At 57.0% G+C, this 17,696-nt stretch overlaps 1 protein-coding gene across 2 annotated transcripts; it reads left to right on the top strand.

Moving 5' to 3' along the window:
* Positions 1 to 7,023: 7,023 nt before the first annotated feature.
* On the top strand, positions 7,024 to 13,690 carry Nudt14 (nudix hydrolase 14). 2 transcript variants are annotated; one of them, XM_037210910.1, is made up of 5 exons: positions 7,024 to 7,178; positions 9,841 to 9,884; positions 10,268 to 10,332; positions 10,537 to 10,762; positions 13,364 to 13,690. In XM_037210910.1, the coding sequence occupies exons 1-5, from the start codon at positions 7,098 to 7,100 to the stop codon at positions 13,602 to 13,604; spliced, it is 657 nt and encodes a 218-aa protein (XP_037066805.1). In that variant the 5' UTR covers positions 7,024 to 7,097; the 3' UTR covers positions 13,605 to 13,690. The 2 variants fall into 2 exon arrangements, with proteins under 2 accessions (XP_037066805.1, XP_028739519.1); XM_028883686.2 differs by having other exon boundaries at positions 7,026 to 7,178; positions 10,525 to 10,762.
* The last annotated feature ends 4,006 nt before the right edge of the window (positions 13,691 to 17,696 follow it).

Raw genomic sequence — 17,696 nt, 5'->3', positions numbered from 1 at the left:
CAAGAGTCAGCTCTGTGGCAGAGGGAAGGCTGCCCTCTGGTCCACAGTCCACCGTGGTCCTTACCCAGCTGCCCCTGACTACCTAGTATAGAAGCAAACAGCTCTTTCAGGCCTCAGTCCCCAGTCAAGATCCAGGATCTCACGCAGACATTCCGAATAGGGATTACACACAAGGAGTTGGCAAGGCAAGGCTCAGGCAAGTGGGCAGAGCTGTCCCCGCTGTCCAGAAAGCCAGAGTTCCTGTGCCTGGCCTGAATTCTTCTAAGACACTATATCCCAAAAAACGACAGCAAGTGGCTGGGGAGATCAGGCTTCCCTGGGTTGAGAAGAGATTCCCTACACACTCACCTCAGTGCAGAGGGGGGCCGGGAATGCTCAAGGTGAGCTGATGGGCACCCAACCAGCTTCTTGCCACACCCAACCAGATCCTTGCCCCCTGGGCATGTCTTGTCTATTGAGACTCTCTAGCCACGATGTGAAGCTGGTGCTGACAGAAGAAGACATGGGCAGCCAGCATCCCACAGAGCAGAGCCCAGTGGCCCCTTACAAACAGCCAGCTCTCTCAAAGTCCTGGGTCCTCTAGGGATGGAAGCCTTACCATACTGACGCCTGGGAACAGAGCATGGAAGCCCTTAGTGTGGTCAGCCGGAGGCCACAAGGTCTGGGAGAGAGCACTTAGGCCTGAACTTGAATCTTCTGTGTTCCTTCAGGTAGTCTGAGAAGTCAAGATGGGCCATCTTAGGAGAGGGCAGGGCGAGCCCTGCCTGACCCAGGGACCTGGGGCAACAGCATGAGCTGGGACCACAGTCAGCCCAGAAGAGGTTGGAACCATCATTCTGAGTACCGTGAGGTCCCGAGGAGAAGGGCAAGGATTGGAAGAAGGGAGGGTCATGGGAGCTTCCAGAGGACCTGGGAGATAAGTGGTCCTCCCGTGCACTGCATTGGAAACAGACCTGGAGCGGCAGCCTGGTGGGCTGAGGGCTGAACCAGAGCTAGTGGGCTCCTGGAACATGCCAAGAGGCAAGGTGTGCTGCCCGTGTGCCAGCTGTGGGCAGAGGAGCCCAGGTACCCTTGCACGCTCTGTCTTCACAGTTCTGGCCTGAAAAGACTGCCCTGCATGGCCCCAAGCTGGAGGATAGCTGTCAGCTCTCCCAAAGCTGTACTCACTACTCCAGAAAGCTGCCCAGGTCTCTCAGGGCTGCATGCCACTCACAGTGGCTTGACCCTTCATGGGATCCTAACTGGCTGCCACTGCTCAGCCTTCTCACGTCCAGGGATGTCCACACCCCAATGACCCCGTTTATTCTCTGCCATGCAGACCATGGTCAGTCCTCATCACAGGGCCCTGTCCAGAGAACAGTGGCCTTATCAGGACCAGGAGCCACCGGCCCCTCTCCCTAGACCTTTCTTTCGTCCTTGGATAATCTGCTGCATCCCCCTCACTGGTTCCACCTAGCTCTTGGCTCTTGAACCTAGGCTTCCACCAGGAAGCTCCCATGTCGTCGGCTCGCCCAGGTGATGCCTGGTGCTGGGATGGGACCCAAAGCCCAAGAGGGCAGGGGCTGCCGGGAAAGACGGACCCTTGCTTTGCCTCGGAGCTGGGGGTGGGGAGGGGCTCTGGGGCCATCTCTTTCTGGGAGGTCTAAGCATGAGTCACCCCTTAAGGCCCAGGCACAAATGCAGGAAACTGCCATTCTATGGAACTATTTTCTCTCACCGAGGGAAAGCCCGTCACACGCAGGCATTGTTCATGACCAGTGCTTTCCGGGTGGGCTCCTGCAGAAACCAGCAAGCCAGGGCTCTGGGCTGAACTGCTTCCCTTTGAGACGTAGGGGCGCCTGGAGGTTAAGAATGTGGGGCCCTGGTCCAGCCACTAGTCTGAGGTGACAGGAGCACGTCCACAAGAGGGGTGCCCTAGGGGGGTGGGGGCGAGACCAGCCAGGTCATTTTGCTGCCTACACGCAGGAGTGGAGGGCAGGAGTGAAGGGGAAGCAGGGCCTGGCCACTGCCCCCCCCCCATACCATGTAGCTGGTCCAGCAGCTGCCTGCACCAGCAAGTCTTGCAGACCCCAGCCCTCTGTTTACTTTGGCTCTTGAGTCTGCATAGGCCCTGTGGCAAGAGCTGAGCCTGTAATGGCTGGGGGACGGGGCTGGGCACAAAGGTGGAGAGGGGCAGGGTAGGGTAGGGTCACCTGGCCCTCAGGTGCTCACCTGTAACTGAGGACTACACTTACCGACAGGCTGCCTAAGACACAAGCCCCTCGTAGGAAGCTGGGAGCGCTGGCGCCCCCTGTCAACACCCTTAGGGCAGTGCAGTGTAGAAGTAGCCAGTGACCAGGAGGGCTGGTCCCTTACCTGCACACCTCTTCTTTGGATGAACATGTGCTAGAGTGTCTGGGCACCCCAGCAGAGGGAGGGGGCAACCTTTCCGAGCTCTATCCCCCTCCAAGCTTCATTTGAAGCCCGGATCCTGGCCACCTGTCTACAATATCCATGCTATGGACTGTCCATCTAGGGACTTTCCTAAGCTGGCCAGGAAGAGCCTGGACCTGCCTCAGTTGCGGGTCAAAGATGTCAGCAGCACAAGAGCTCATTTCCATTTTCACCTCCATACACAGACTCACTTGTGTAGGCCTATATGTGACCCTCTGGTGTCACCACACTTCCTTGGACAGAGCAACGGAGTTGATGAGGGCAGGTGAGAACCATCCACAGCCTGATAACATGCAGGGAGACCTGGGGCTCCTGGTGCCTGAGTCTACAGCACAGCTGTCTCCTGGAGACCCAGAGTCTACAGTGACATGTGGGGAGATCAGCTCCCGGGAAGAGGCGGCCAGCTGGACAGAGCCCAATCCCAGTGAGGAAAGCAGCAGCATGTCTTGTGTACTGGAGGGGCCTGCAAGGGACCCTGGGGCAGCAGCGTGTGTTAGAAGACATCTAGGGAAAGATCCAACATGAGAGGTGGCCCCGAGGAGTGACTCAGAGCTGGGTCACATCCTCACAATGTTTCAATGGGAGTAAAACACACAACTACAGCATTGACCATCTTAACCACTTTAAAAACGATTTTAATTGAAAAAGTAACACATGCCCCAGCAAAATTCAAAGCAGTGCTTTATGTGCACAAAGAGAACCAGAGCTGGCTACCCCTTCAGCTACTCATCCACCGTGGGGCTCCCCTGCGGTGCACACCTGTTACCCCAGCACTTTAATTGGGAAGTCTGAGGCAGGAGGATTGGTGAAAGTTCAAGGCTAACTTTGATACCGCCAGTTTTCTTTTAAGGCATACCCAAAATTCACTGTTGTTGGAACCTTCTTCTTTTTTTTTTTTTTAGTTTAAGACAGTGTCTCATGTAGCAGATGCGGTTTTGAACTCCTGCGTCGCCTGCCTCCACCTCTTCAGTGCTGGGATTACAGGTTCCATTGTAATCACTTTTTGTTTGTTTTTTCCAAGACAGGGTTTCTTTGTGTATCCCTGGGTGTCCAGAAACTCCCTCTGTAGACCAGGCTGGCCTCGAACTCACAGAGATCCGCCTGCCTCTGCCTCCCAAGTGCTGGGATTAAAGGTGTGCGCCACCACTCCTGGCCATTGTAACCACTTTTGAGTGTACAGTTTAGTGGCATTAAACTCACTTGTCATTGTGCTCATTGTGGCACACTGTTATCATCCCAAACTAAAATCTTGTCCCCCACCTCCTCCCCCAGAGACCCCTTCTATCTGCTGCGTCTATGAATTGGACTACTCCTGGGACCTCATATGAATGGAAGCACATGGTTCTTTTGACTGGCTTATTTCATTCACCTCAGAGTTCATCATTTGTAGCATGTGCCACAATTTCCTTTCAGGCTTAGCAGTGCTCCATTGCACGGCAGGGTATATACATCTGTATATCCGTGTGTCCATTCACAGTCGCATTCTGATGCACAGAGACTTTACATTCCTCCTCCTCCTCCTCCCCCTCCTCCTCCTCCTCCTCCTCCTCCTGCTGCTGCTGTTTGGACAGGTTTTCTCTGTGTACTCACTCTGTAGTTCAGGCTGGCCTCGAACTCAGAGACTGGCTTGGCTCTGCCTCTCAAGTGCTGGGATTAAAGGCGTGCGCCACCACTGGCCCCACAAGATTTTGCATGTTCATGAAGTCCAATCTGACTGCTTTCCCTTTGGCTGTCATTGACGAGGTGAATGTCGTGAGTTTCTGCCCTTTTTCCCCCTCGGAGTTTTAAACCTTGGTTCTTTTGCCCAAGCCTCTGGTCCGTTTGAATTAATTTTGTGTTTGGTGCCTCGCAAGGCTCCAACTTCACCCTTTTGCTGTAAACACCCATGTCCCCTGAGATGCCTCACAGTCAGGAGAGGCCAAAGCCCAATCTCCACCCCACAGCAAAACACCACAACCTGCTTTTGCTCGACTGGCCTCCTTCCAGTTGTTTGGGCCAGCAAACCTGGCAATGTCCTGATTCTGTGTCCTTCACTCTTCACAGAAGCCTGCTGCAACTCTTCACAGAGTCTGGCAGAGAATATGCATGCATGCCCAAGACGTGCTCAGGAAGGCTGAGGCCACGGCTGGTAGTATGGGGCCTATTCCTCTTGAAATCTGCTCTGAGGGGCCAGAGGTGGCGCAGGGGACAAAGCTGTACTAGCGTGAGGGTCCCAGCACCCAAAAAAAAAAACCAGGGTGCATGTCTGGAAGCTCAGCTCCTGGGGAGAGAGGCAGGAAAAATGAGGTAGACAGTGGCAGTGGAAGACACCCAACAACTCTGAGGGGCATGCATATTTACACACACACACACACAGGGTATGTGATGGTGGCAGCGGGGTGGGGGGTGGGGGGTGGGGGTGGGGGGGTGTCATGGAGGACAACTATCGTAGAGTCAGTTCTCTCCTACTTGTGTGTGTTCAGAGATTGAACTCAGGTCACCAGGCTTGCATCATCAAACAGTAAACACCTTTATCTGTTCTGAGTCCACTGTGGTGGCTCACAACTGTAATCCCAGCACTCCAGAGGCTGCGGTCAGGTGATGGGTTAGGAGTTCCAGGTGAGGTTGGGCTACAGGGGCAGACCCTCAAAACCAGTGAGAAGTGTGTGTGGTGGGGTGGAATCCGTTTTGGAAAAAGTTCAGATGCAGAAAAAGGACAGCCATGTAGAGAACTTCCCAGCCTTAGCCCCACCCACTGGGGCCAGCACTGCTTACCTCTCTCTATCCTAGAAGTCACTTTGACTTTGGCCTATATCCCCAGCTCCTTGGCAACTCTGGCCCAGCCGTCCCAAGCAAATACACAGGCACTCGGAAGGTCCGGCCAGCACAGCACCCAGGCTCTTGTCCAGCACAAGGGAGGCAGGCAGAAGTGAGGTCCCACAAAGCCCTCAGTGGCCTACAGGTGGGTGGAACAAGGCCCTGGAGACAATCAGATAGCAAAGCAACCCACCAGTGCTGAAGGAAGCTGATCCCAGCTAGGGCTTTGTACCTGGTCACAGTCACCCTTCTACGTGTAATAAGCACATTCCAACAAGGGGTGCTGGGCATGACTTCTGCTTGGAATGGGGGTGGCATGGAGAGAGCTGAGGATGGGTATTTCCCCCGGATGTCTGCTCTGCCACAGCTGACCCACAGGAAAATAGGGGCAGGGTCTCGGCTCTGTCAGGTTACCAGAAATGCGAGGTCTTCGTATTCCAGAGCTTCCTGGCCTCCCAGCCTTGACATAGTCCTTCCAGCCACTCTGTCTCTCAGGATCCTCATGTTGTATGGTATCCTTAAGTCTCCAGGCCTACAGGCTACCTGTCATCCCACTAGATAACACAGAACCCAGCACCCACCTAGACATGTCCAGGCGATGGACACGGTCTGAGAGCATCTTCCATCCTTGAGCCGGCAGTGTGCAGACCATTTGTGTCCTACAGCTCCCTGGGTATAGGACCTACCCTACTGTGTGCCTGCTTGTGTTCACATGGAGCCTAAAGGGGCAAAAAGGATTTTGTAGGTGTGGCTGCTTGAAGGCCCCGAGATGAGAGTGGCCGTAGTTATTAGGGGCCCCAGATGTGATCATATTGTCCTGTGGAGTTGTGGGCTCTTCCTGTTCTCCTGCTAGGCAGGCCCAGGTGCTCAGAGCGAGCGCATATGTAGCCCCCAGCCAGTGACACTAGGCCCTGTGACCTCCGCCTTCTCCTGCACTGCTGATGAACCGGCGACTGGTCCTTATTGTCTGCACACACCCTAGGGAGGAAAGGCCTGCAAAGAGGCCTCTGAAATGGGAGGAAGACACCTTTGGCTGGGGTGGGCTGCTAGAGGGGCCCCTGGTTGGTGGTCACTTGGACCTCCAGGACACTTGGTGGCCAGGCTTAAAGCTGGAAAGCACAGTGCTTTAGGAGGGGTAAGCGTCTGTGTGTGTGTGTGTGTGTGTGTGTGTGTGGTATGTGGCTAGTCTTCAAGAATGGCTCTTGTGACCCATGTGCCCCATATTGTGAATTCCCCTCCCCTTGAATCTGGAGTGACCTGGGCCTTTGGATGCATCTAGATTGACATTGTGATGCAGGAGTTCTGAAGCCCTCTCTGGCTGGGTCAATGTGTGCTGTGTGGTAAGGAGCAACATGGCCTCTGTGAAGAGAAACAGCCAGAGACAAGCCGCACTTTCTCTCAGACTGGGGGGCAGTCCAGGCCAGGTCAGCCTCTACCTGGGCTGGGGCTCTTCCTCTAGCCTTCCTTCATCAGTCTTTTCTCTTCTGACTTTTCTGAGACTCTCCCCTTCTGTAGGCTCCAGTGATCGCCCTGGTTCCCAAGCTTGGGGAGGGGGGGAGACGTTGTTACTAACCAGGGGCAGGCAGGCATCTGCTCGGCTCACCTACCCCGGCGGTCCCCTTTGATTCCTACCCGTTGGAGGCTTCAAGTACTACAAAGCCCTCCTCTACCCTACCAGGTTCTCATCCCCTCGGTAGGGCTTGGAGACCAGCCTGACAGCACCTCCCTTGCGCGCCGCACTCTGCAGGTGCTACCTGCGCGCTGGGGCCCGTCCTCCGGCCCGCCCTCCGCGCGAACTGGGCATGCCCAGAAGTGCGTAGACGCTCCTGCCACCTCCTGTCTGCGGAAGACTCTCCACTGCGCCACCCATGGAGCGCATCGAGGGGGTGACCGTGGGCCTCTGTTCCCGCTCGCTCTACCTGCGGCCTCTCAGGCTGCACTACCGCCAGGTGATCTGCCCCTCGCGCGCCTCTCTGCTCACCCCACTTTACCCCACCGACTATGCGGTCCCGCCCCCGGCTTTGGCTCCGTCCCCGGGGCTCACGCCTCCGCCTCGAACTGGTTCTCTGAACCCGAGCTCCGCCCTCCTGCTGTCCTGACCACCGGTTTTCAGACTCAGTTAACCTGGAATGGCCAAGGAAGGACGTTCGAGGATACTCTCTCTTCCCTCCAAGGCAGATTGACTGGCCCTCCGTTTCTGACTGCCCATCGTTACTTTTATGCAGTTGGATCTCAGAGCAGGAAGAACTCTGGGGAAAGAAGCCCACCTTGGGATGGGAGACACCCTTCTTGGCTCATTCCTTCTAGCTCCTCCTTCGAGCCTTAGCGGAAAGGCTACTGCCTCCAAGAAGCCTCCCCAGTTCAACCTTTCCCAGCTCCCAGGTGTCTCCCAGAGCAACAGGGCCGTCCATAGCTTTCTCGCTGGCACCGTGGGGTACATAGTAGGCCATAGAATGAGCTTGGTTGCTGCATCCTCTCTCTCCTCTCACCCTGTGGTCTTCCAGCAGGGTGGGCCTTCTCTGCTCTGCCGGCCCTGTCTAGTCGGCCTCTGCTTACTTCCCTTCGCTGTGCTATCAGATGCACACTGCTTTCCTGACTTGATCAGCATAGCCCCGACTGGGTTTCAGCCCAGGTCAAACCACCCAGGGCTTGGTGCTTGCCCAGCACCCCCATCCTCCCTGTCACATCCATCCCTGTCACCCGTGTCCAGTGTGGCGGCCTCCAGCCTGAAAATCCCCCCTGGCCCTCATGTGTTTGCTGGGCACAGGTCCTCCTGACCCCAGGACACAGAATTCCTCTCCCAGAGTGCAGCCAAGGGTAGCACAGGCTTGGGGGAGCAGTCGGGTTCAGGTGAGGGACATGGGGGCCACTTTCCTTTTCCCTTTCACTGGCTGGTGACAGGGGATGGGCACTGTGGCCGTTCGTACACAGGACCTGAGGTTCTGGTGGGCAGTTGTTGGGAGCAGGGTGGTCCAGGCTAGCTCTGCTATGGCCCCTGACAACAGCGCTTCCCTTACTTCCTGGGAAGTGCTGTGGGGTGGTTTTGCAGCCTTGGCTGGCAGCCCACCAGCACATTTCCGCTGATGGGGTTGGTAACCAGAGCTCAGCTGAGCAGGCGGCAGCCACACTCATGGCGGTGGCGGGGGACGGGTAGCATTTCCTCAGGAGCTGAGGGATACTGAGGCTGGGCTGTGAACTGGTTAGGGAACGGCAGCCTTTAGCTGACGGCTGCTCCTGGCCAAAAGAGGTCTGGTAGACCGTCAGACCAAAAGCAGGGGCCCGATTGCCCTACTCAGCCTCCTATGTCCACCTCGACATCCGAGGCCTGTCTGTCTCTCCCACTGCCAATGTCAGCTTCCCCGGCTCTTCCCACGGCTCTAATAAAACGTTTGACCTTGGGTCAAGAGGGTCCTTTGGAGTGATACTTACGGGAATTCGGAAGCTGTGGGGTAGGCAAGACAGACAGGCTCGCTGCAGCCTGGGCGGCTAGCCTTCTTTGGAGCCTGCCTGGGTGGCTGGATGTCAGGCAGGCCCGGGCTCGCCTCGTGGGGTGGGGCTTCAACGGCCTCCTGGGCAGCCTGACCTGCCCAGGACATTGGCTCTCTTCTCCCCCTGGAAACCAGGCTGCTACCACCCTCCCAGGGTACCTCTGCCTGCAGGCTGGCGTCGGTCTTTCTGCTTTGGGACCTTCGCCTGTGAGGTGAAGCACCCATGCGTAGCAGCACCCTTCTCCACCTGTAGGCCAACAAGAGGAAGCCCTTGTGGCGGCTCCTCAGCATCTCCCTCTTCGTTGCCCACCGCTCTGTCTCTGGGGCCCAGAGACTGTCTATTAGATGGAGCCCCAGCGTCTGTGGTAGGCTGGCCAGGGCTCAGCTGAGTGACCCAAAGGTGGGTAAGCAGGAAGGGTTAGGGGTGGATAGGCTCTCGGTCTCCAGCCCCCAGACACAGCCTGTCTTACCACGTGGCATCTTGATGATGAAAGGGGGGGCCTTCCTAACCTGGTATACAAAGCACCGTTGACATCCGGTCTGGCGGTCCACTACTGCAGGGCCTGCTTTACCTGTCTCCTGGGCTGCATGGATCTAGGGAGCCTGCCCCACATGCAGGATCAGCAGGACTACGGGCTGTGTAAGAGGTAGCCTGAGCCCGCAGCAGGGCGGGGCGTGGACTCACCGCCAGACGCACAACTGCGGTGTGAACTGTCCAGTGGCCCAAGGGGACTTCAGCAGCGAACGCCTGACTTCTGCTCTGCCCACCTGCCATCCTCTCTGCCCCACCTAAGGGTGTCACACCTGCCCTTCCTGTATCCTCCTAGTTCCTTCCCACACCTGACGGCAGCATGGGCTTCTGTAGTACTTTGTGCTCATTGAAATGCCTTTCCTGCCCTTTGCCCGGGCTTTCTGCCTTACCCTTCCCGGAACACCAGGCTACCCTGACTTCTGGGGAGACCTCGTCTACCCCCACCTGGGGCAAGTCCCCATTCCTGATGGGTGTCGGCAGGCAGCAAGCCTCCCTGCTGGGAGCTGCCTCAGTGGGTCTGTCTGGCCCATGTACCTCCATCTGTTGCTGGCAGCCGCTCACCCTTCCTGATTGCTACCCTGCCTCTTTCAGGACGGTGTCCAGAAGTCCTGGGACTTCATGAAAACACATGACAGGTAAGAGGGGCTGTCCTGGCCACTAGGCAGTCCCCCAGTTTCTGCTCTCCTTGGCGTCTTCAAACACCTCCCACCTCACCCTAGTCTCTGATTCTCATGTCCGTGAGGCCTGGTGGCTAAGGAATGCAGGACACCAGGCCCCAGGTGGTAGGCTAGCCCTCCTAGGGCTGAAGAGGTCTGCTGATCTTTCTCCTCAGGATCCAGGGCGTGGGCTAATGCGGTTGTGAGGGGTGTGACAGTTGGGAAACCGGCCAGCAGAGGCCTCCACTCTCCCAGTTGCCCAGCATGTTTTCTCCCCCTGCCCCTATTCTGTGAACTGGAACCTAGGCGGTCAGGGCCCTGGCCTGACGGCGCGTTCTTACTGAGCTTCATTCCCCATGCAGTGTGACCATCCTCATGTTCAACTCTTCGCAGAGAAGCCTGGTGTTGGTGAAGCAGTTCCGGCCAGGTGAGATCGGCTGGGTGGGCAGGAACTGGGAAGGGGGAATCGCAGCGGGCTTCCAGGCCTTGATCCCGAGCATCGGAATGCTGCTGATGCAGTGGTGGCTCTGGGGGAAACTGAGGCCCAGCAAGAGGTGCCGGGCCCAGAGTAGATTACTCTGAGGTGACCACCATGTGGCCGCGCTCCCCCCCATACCAGCTGTATATGCAGGCGAGGTGGAGCGCCTCTTCCCAGGCTCTCTGCCAGCTGTGGACCAGGACCAGCCCCAGAAGCTTCAGCCAGCACTGCCTGGCTCCGTGGGGGTGATGGTGGAACTCTGTGCCGGCATTGTGGACCAACCTGGGCTCTCACTAGAAGAAGTGGCCTGCAAGGAGGCGTGGGAAGAGTGTGGCTATCGCCTGGACCCCACCGACCTGCGCCAAATTGCCACGTACATGTAAGGAGGCTTGGCAGGGTGGGCTGCTACCTAGTGTGGTTTACAGGATAGGAAAGACTGTCAGGGAGTGGGTGAGAACCCTGTCCCTGAGGGTAGACAAGCACAGGACCAGAAGAGGGTTGATGGACTGTGTCCCAGCTCCTAGGCTGGGCCAGACCTGGTGCTTTGGGGCTGGTTCTGGAGTATGCTCAACCCTGTGCCCCTACCCTGCAGCCCCAGCCATGTGGGGTTGGGCTCTGGGTGGCAGCTGCTGCCGACAGATGCCCCACTTCCTGTGGGATTAAAGCACCGGGCGCTGGGGGTGGGGTGAGTCACAGCTCTGTTCTCAGCCCGGTGGCTCAGGAATGAGAGGGAAGGACAAGTCCTGGGGAGGGGAAGGAGGAGGGACTACCCCTCCAAAAGCCCAGGTGCCAGCCACTCATGCCTCCCTCGGGCAGCCAACCAGGGCTACCTTATTCAAATGGGAAGCCACCCCTTGCCTCGGGATGTTGTGTGGATCCTTGACCACTGAGATCTTAGGGCAGGAAAAGGGTCTTAAGGTGCCTGTCACCCCACAAGGTTGGGCACCACCTTCTGACCACCTTTGCAGGGGCTTGAACCCAACCTCAACCACGAAGGGCCAGAGTCCCCGCCACCTCTCTCCTGGCACTCTCCACCCAGCCAGGGCCCCCCTGCCTCCATCCCTGAAGACCTCACTCTGTAGCACCTAGCTGTGGTTGGACCATGTTGGATCCAGTGTTGACCATCGCCTCTGAAGGGCTGGTCTGTGTCCTTTTCTGTGTCTGCCATTTGGACAGACAGTGATTCCTGGATCCTTCAACTCCCAACATGACAGTGTTTAGGGCGGGGGAATCTAAGGAGTCTGACCTTCATAGGAGTTTGGCTAGTGTGTGGAGCAGACGGACGGGATGGAAGGCAGGAAGGAAGTTGGCTTTTGGGGTGGGGGGTCCTGGCAGCCGTTTGAGGACAGGGAACCTTGTCTTGAGAGGTTTCATAGGCAGGGCCTCTGGGCTGTGTCCTAACTGAAAGTGCTAGAGAGCCAGCTAGTGATCATCCTGCTCAGACTTATATTTTGAAGAGGAGGGTGTGGCTGTGAGGAAGCATGACCGAGGGTAAAGCTAAGTGAAAAGTCGGAGCACCTGTCCCTGTGGGCCTCACTGGGACTGAACAGATCAGAGCCTACCCGCTTACTGGTTCCCTGGCCAAGACCAGAAGTAAGCCACTCACTCCCTTCATAGTCATACTGACTGTGGTTGACTTGTTGTGTGGATGACATTAGAGCCTGCCCAGGCTGGAGGCAGCCTCGAGCCTGACCAGACCACAGGCTGGAGCTGTCTCCCTCATGAGTTGGGGAACTGAGACCGGGGGCTGATTCCAGTCACAGGTGCAGGCTGTGACTGTCGGGAAAATGGGCCATCAGGTAGGGCTCTGTGGGCACAAAGAGGTAGCTGGGCATGGTCAGTCTTGGAGCGGGCGCGGGGGGGGGGGTCCTTCTCTTGGGGGTTGGGAGGTCTTGAGTATCTCCCAATTCTGCTCCTGCCTCCATGAAGTGTCCTGCTGAGAGATTCCCCACCTGTCCCTGTCTGGAACTGGGTTGGAATCTGCTCTTTCATGTGAAGAGGTCTGTGATCCCCACCACCACACCCGGTCTCTGATTTCTTCATGGCTCCCCAATCAATCAGGAGCTGCTGATATGGGCTGGGCTGGCTTGGGCCTTAGCAGTTACAGAAGTCAGGCCTTGGTTGGATACCCGGCAGGCATCACGGGCAGGGGCCTAATGAACAAATTCTAAGAGCCTGTCACAGACTCTGGTTCTGCTTGCTTATGACCCCATGACTTCTGCATATCCAGTCTATGTCCAGGGTCCTTGGTCTCCCACTCAGGGTCTCATAAGCTTCATTCAGGCCTGCCAGCCACATCCGTGATCCATCCAGGTGCAAATGTGGCACACTCCAACTCCTGTGGCTGTGGGATCGCTTCCTGACTAGCTGTTGACCAGGAACCACTGTTAGATCTCAGTGGTGCCAGAAGGTCCCTGTCATGTGTCTCCTTATAACACAGCAGCTTGTTCTGGTCTCTGTTAGCAGAAAGCATCAGACTTCTCCAGTTTTGAGCTGGAAGCTGTTGTGTGAGTTTACCCGATTAGGCCAGGCCTACCCGGGTATCTCCCTTGGGATGAGTTCAGTCCGGTAGCCGAGCAGGGTCCTGGGTCCATGATATGTGTAAGATGCTCTGACATTTTTGTTTTCCCTCAATGCCAGTCATCATATTCGTCTTGACCGTTGGATGGCGAGTCTAGTCTTTGGTGGCTGAGCCATCTCTCCAGCCCAATGATCAAAATCATTTCAGTGCTCTTTACATCCCTTTCCTAATTGGCGTGAGACCCCCCACCTCCGCCATATGATAGTCTAGTGCCAGAAGGCATGCCCAACATGCATCGGGTTCCCCTACTCAAGGGGGCATACGTGACATGGATGTACCCACTAGGAGTGGTATTGGGGAGGGGTGAAGCCCATCAGAAAGCCAGAGAGAGAGAGGCATGGAAGCAGGGGGGCTGGCAGGGTCGTCACGGTGTCTCAGCGCTCCTGTTCCACCTGACAGGTCTGGAGTAGGATTGACCGGCTCCAGGCAGACCATGTTCTACGCAGAGGTGACAGATGCCCAGCGAAGCGGGCCTGGTGGAGGCCTGGCTCAGGAGGGGGAACTCATCGAGGTGGTACATCTGAACTTGGACGAGGCCCAGGCCTTTGCCGACAACCCCAACATCCCCAAGACTCTGGGTGTTATCTTCGCTATCTCTTGGTTCTTTAGCCACGTGGTTCCCCACCTGAGTCTCCAGTGAGACCTTGGGGCTGGACAGGCTGGTCCCGTCCACTCACCTTCCTGCCCTACACACTCAATAAAGCTTGCATAATTTTCACTGATGGCCACTGGGGTGAGGATCACTGTCTTGAGGGGCAGCAAGGTCTCCACACAAACCCCTCTGTTCCTCCTCAGACTGTGCAAGTGGACGCTCTGGGAGGCAGATGGCTGTCAGGGGCTGGAGCAGCAAGCCTGGGATGTTGTCAGGTGGAGTAGCCAGCTCGGGAGGGGACCAGGCTAAGTGTCCAATCTGGGACAGGGCCACCATTTCCTGTGCACAACGTGAGCTGTATCCGCAGGAATAGCGAGACTGAATGTGGCCTCAGTTGAGAGGAAATGGGTACAGCCCTGCCCATTCCAGAGAGTGTATACCCCTGATCTGGGCAGATAGAGGGTCTCTGCCATGCCTGGGCTTGGGCTAGAACAGCACTGCCATTGCCCGGGGACTCCGGGCTAGGGACACTCTGTATCTGGTGTCTCCAGTGCCCTCTCCATGACTCGAGGGGACCTCACTTGGCCTGTAGGACACAAGTAATGTTGCAGGCTTGGCCATGATGAGCATCTGGGGCAGTCACCTTGGTATGGGCAGCCTGGTCCTTGCATAGAGCTGCCTCAGGAGTGTGACAGCTCACAGCGCTGCTGGCCTTGCTCCATGGCCTGAGGGTGGGGCCACGAGAGGCATGCACATAGCTCAGAGCCGTCCTCCAGGTCCCCAGAGTGCCTGCCGTGGACAAAAGGGCATGCTGTCCCACCTAGCCAGCCGCCTGGACCACAGGCACGTACTTCAGGCCGCCCTGTGAAAGGTGCCTTGGGGGACATCAGAGGGATCCGGAAGTTGGTCTGTCTTGGGTAAGGTCAGGCTGCAGAGCAGTGGCCCAGCTGTGTCTTTCCCCAGAGTTTCAAACCCTCCAGTCAGCATCTTATAGGCCACGAGGTATCCTGGAGAGAGGCCCTCTTCCCCCTTGTAACTTAGTACAGTGGCACTCAGGTGATGAGCTGTCTGTGAGCATGTCCTGGGGCTCTGCGCCTCAGTGTCCCCTTCTGTGAGGCCAGGAGCTCACACGATTGGAATCCTAATCGTGGACATTGAGATAGGGATGCTGAGGTGGGTGGGGTGCCCTCTGTCCTCCTACAGCCCCCTGCCCAGCCCTGGAGGATGGGGGGCACTGGCTTCACCCCCTCCCTATGCCCCAGGTGGGTGTGTGACATTGAGGCACCACCCTGAGGAGGCTGTGGCATGTGGACTGCTCAGATAGCACCACCTGTATGCAAATGTTTGTAGCAATTTAGGTGGGGCCAGCCAGACAAGCAACCACGGCTTTGCTTTTCTTTCTTTCTTTCTTTCTTTCTTTCTTTCTTTCTTTCTTTCTTTCTTTCTTTCTTTCTTTCTCTCTCTCTCTCTCTCTCTCTCTCTCTCTCTCTCTCTCTCTTTCTTTTTTCTTTTTCATTTTAGGGAAGGGTCCCTAGGTATGGTGTGTGTCCAGGAGCTGAATACAGGGGGGCACAGTGATCCAGCTTCACCTTGATGGTCCCAGGGCAGGAGAATACCCAGCCACTGCCATCTGTGCCCTGCCCTGACATCCTGCAGCTGCCTAATGCCCACCATCGGAATCCCATGACCCTCAGGATTGCCCTTGGGTGTTCGCTGTCTGACGGGCAGAGTGGGGGAGGGCTCTGGAGGGCAGGAGGATGAGTTAGGAGACAGGGCACCTGGGCTTGGGTAAAGTCCAGTCCCTCACTCTGATCTGCAGCCTGGCGGGCAGGTCAGCAGGCACCATGGCTGGGCTTAATGGAGCTGGCATCGATTTCCCGGCTTGGGGTGGGGGGGCTGTAACCGGAAACTCCCCTCCCTGGCTGCTATATTTAGCATCACAGGACATGGGCGGAAGCATAGCTCACTCCTGAGCCCAGCCAGCTCCGTCCAAATCCTGGGCTGCCTCATCCTTCAGCCTGGTTCTGAGGCCCCTCTGTGCCTATCCAGCTCAAGCTAAGCACCCATTCAGAACAGGCCCAGACCTCGAGTGTCAGGGATCTTGGCGAGAGCCGCCAGGCGGGAGTCAGTCATGTCCAGTGGGTGATGAAGGTCTTCCTGAACAGGCAGAGCAGCTGACCCCGCAGGGTCAGGTCAGGGTTCCTGAGCCCCCAAGTATACTGGGAGCAGCATGAAGGCAAGCATACGGTTTGAAGGGTGTGTGAGGTAACAGTTCTCCACGTGTAGGTCCCTCTGCCCCCGGCAATTCTGCCTGGAAGCTGTCAAAATCAGTGCAGGGAGGGGATTTCCAGAGGAGGGTCCCTCTCAATGCCAAGTGGCCACCTTTCACACCTTCAGCATCCGCTGGTCACCACCAGGTAAGGTTGTGGTGCCCAGGAGGAGGAGGTCATCACCATTGTGGCGATGACACCTGGTCAGGGCAGGTGTCATCCAGGTATTGAATCTACTGCCCTGATAGTCTCCGGCTGTTCTTCTAACCAAGGAGACCCAGGTCTCCCTGCTCTCCTCCAAGGCATGCTGTTGGACAGACCCCCTTGGAGCCTGCGTACCTACAAGGTGAGTCCTGTGTCTTGGCCTGATGAAGAATCCTTCCCTGAGCCACTGCACCCACAGTTCTGAGCAGGGGGGTGGGAGTAGGCTGAGTCAGTCACACAGAAGTCCATGTCAGCAGAGCCCAGCTCTGCCTGCTGGCCTGTCCTCCCACAGCCGCCTGACAGCAGGAAACAGGGAGGCACACAGGGATGGGCTGCAGGGTTATCCCTGGGTTCGATTTCACGCTGAGCTCCACCCCCCCCCCCCCCCCCAGCCCCTGCACTGCCTGGACACCCTAGACACTGTCCTAGACACCTGTGCCTCTCAACGGCACCGTGGCATCGCCCTGACCTCCCCTCGCCCCCCTCCAGGCCACTGTCAGGGATCTCGATGAGAATGTAAGTCGTGGTGTGACACAGCCAGCCAGGCTCTTTGTGACTTCCCACTGGTCTCAGCAGAAGACTGCAGTATCACCGCCCACCTTGGTTTGGATATTTTGTCCTCACAAGCCCTTGTCAGGTTCTCTGAGCCCCAGAACCTTCGTGTGTTACTTCTTCCCCTCACCTTGCTGCCCCACCCTCTGGGTCTCATGGGGCGTGGGAGTGGGGGGGTGTGGGTGTGTGGAGGCACCTGGTTTTAGACTCTTACCGTTTGCTGGTCTACAATATATCATCCACCCTTAGAGAGGTCCCTGCAGGTAGGTCAGGGCTGTGGCTGCCTAGTTCACAGCTTGGCTGGGTGCCTCAGAGAGATGGTGAGCACAGGCAAGCTGGGAAAGCTAAGGCTCTTGTGTCCTCTGAGGCCTCCCTGTCTCCAGGCCGGAGGGAAAGTGAGGCTGAATCTGCAAAGGGACTGTCTTCTGGAAAGATGCAAGCGTCGGGAAGACTCTCAACACACTCCAATTCCCTTATTTGGTGGCCATCCCGGTGTGTAGCCAGGCCTGGCTTGTGTCGCGCCCCCCAGCTAGCCTACCTGCCTGCGGGCTTCCTGGGCTCAGGCTGGGGTGGGAGCACTCTGAGTGTGCAGAGCCATGGGGGATGCTGGCCCACCCTTGCAGGCCTGCTGCTGCTTCTGCAGGAGATCTTGGAGAGGCATTAGACACTGGTGGGACAGGTGCACTGCTCAAGGCATTCCCAGGGCTTGGCTCCCTGTGCAGGTTGCCAGGCAATATCCAGGAGGCAGGGTAGTGTCCCTGGCCCACTTTTACTGTGCCTCTGATTCACCAGTATCAGAATTTCCCCCTCCCCCAGGAAGTCCTCTGGCAGTGACTTGGTCCAGTCGGGGAAACCTGGGAGAGGAGCCTTGGAGAGAGGACAACCCAGCTATTGTGGGGTTTTGAAGGGCAGGGTAACACATCACCACCTCAAGTATGGGGATTTCTAATCACTGGGGTTACCACTGGCACTGGAAAGGGCTCTGCTGTGTGGAACAGAGGCCGTTTGTAGACGAAGAACCCTTGGTATTGACATGCGGAGGAGGTGATCACCTAGGAACAGGCTCAAGAGATGGTAGTGGAGGGGTGGGATACCCAGGCCCTGTGACCTAGAC

The sequence above is a fragment of the Peromyscus leucopus genome, chromosome 14, assembly GCF_004664715.2.
Source record: "Peromyscus leucopus breed LL Stock chromosome 14, UCI_PerLeu_2.1, whole genome shotgun sequence".
In the NCBI taxonomy this organism is placed as follows: domain Eukaryota; kingdom Metazoa; phylum Chordata; class Mammalia; order Rodentia; family Cricetidae; genus Peromyscus; species Peromyscus leucopus.
This window is presented reverse-complemented; position numbering and strand designations above follow the sequence as displayed.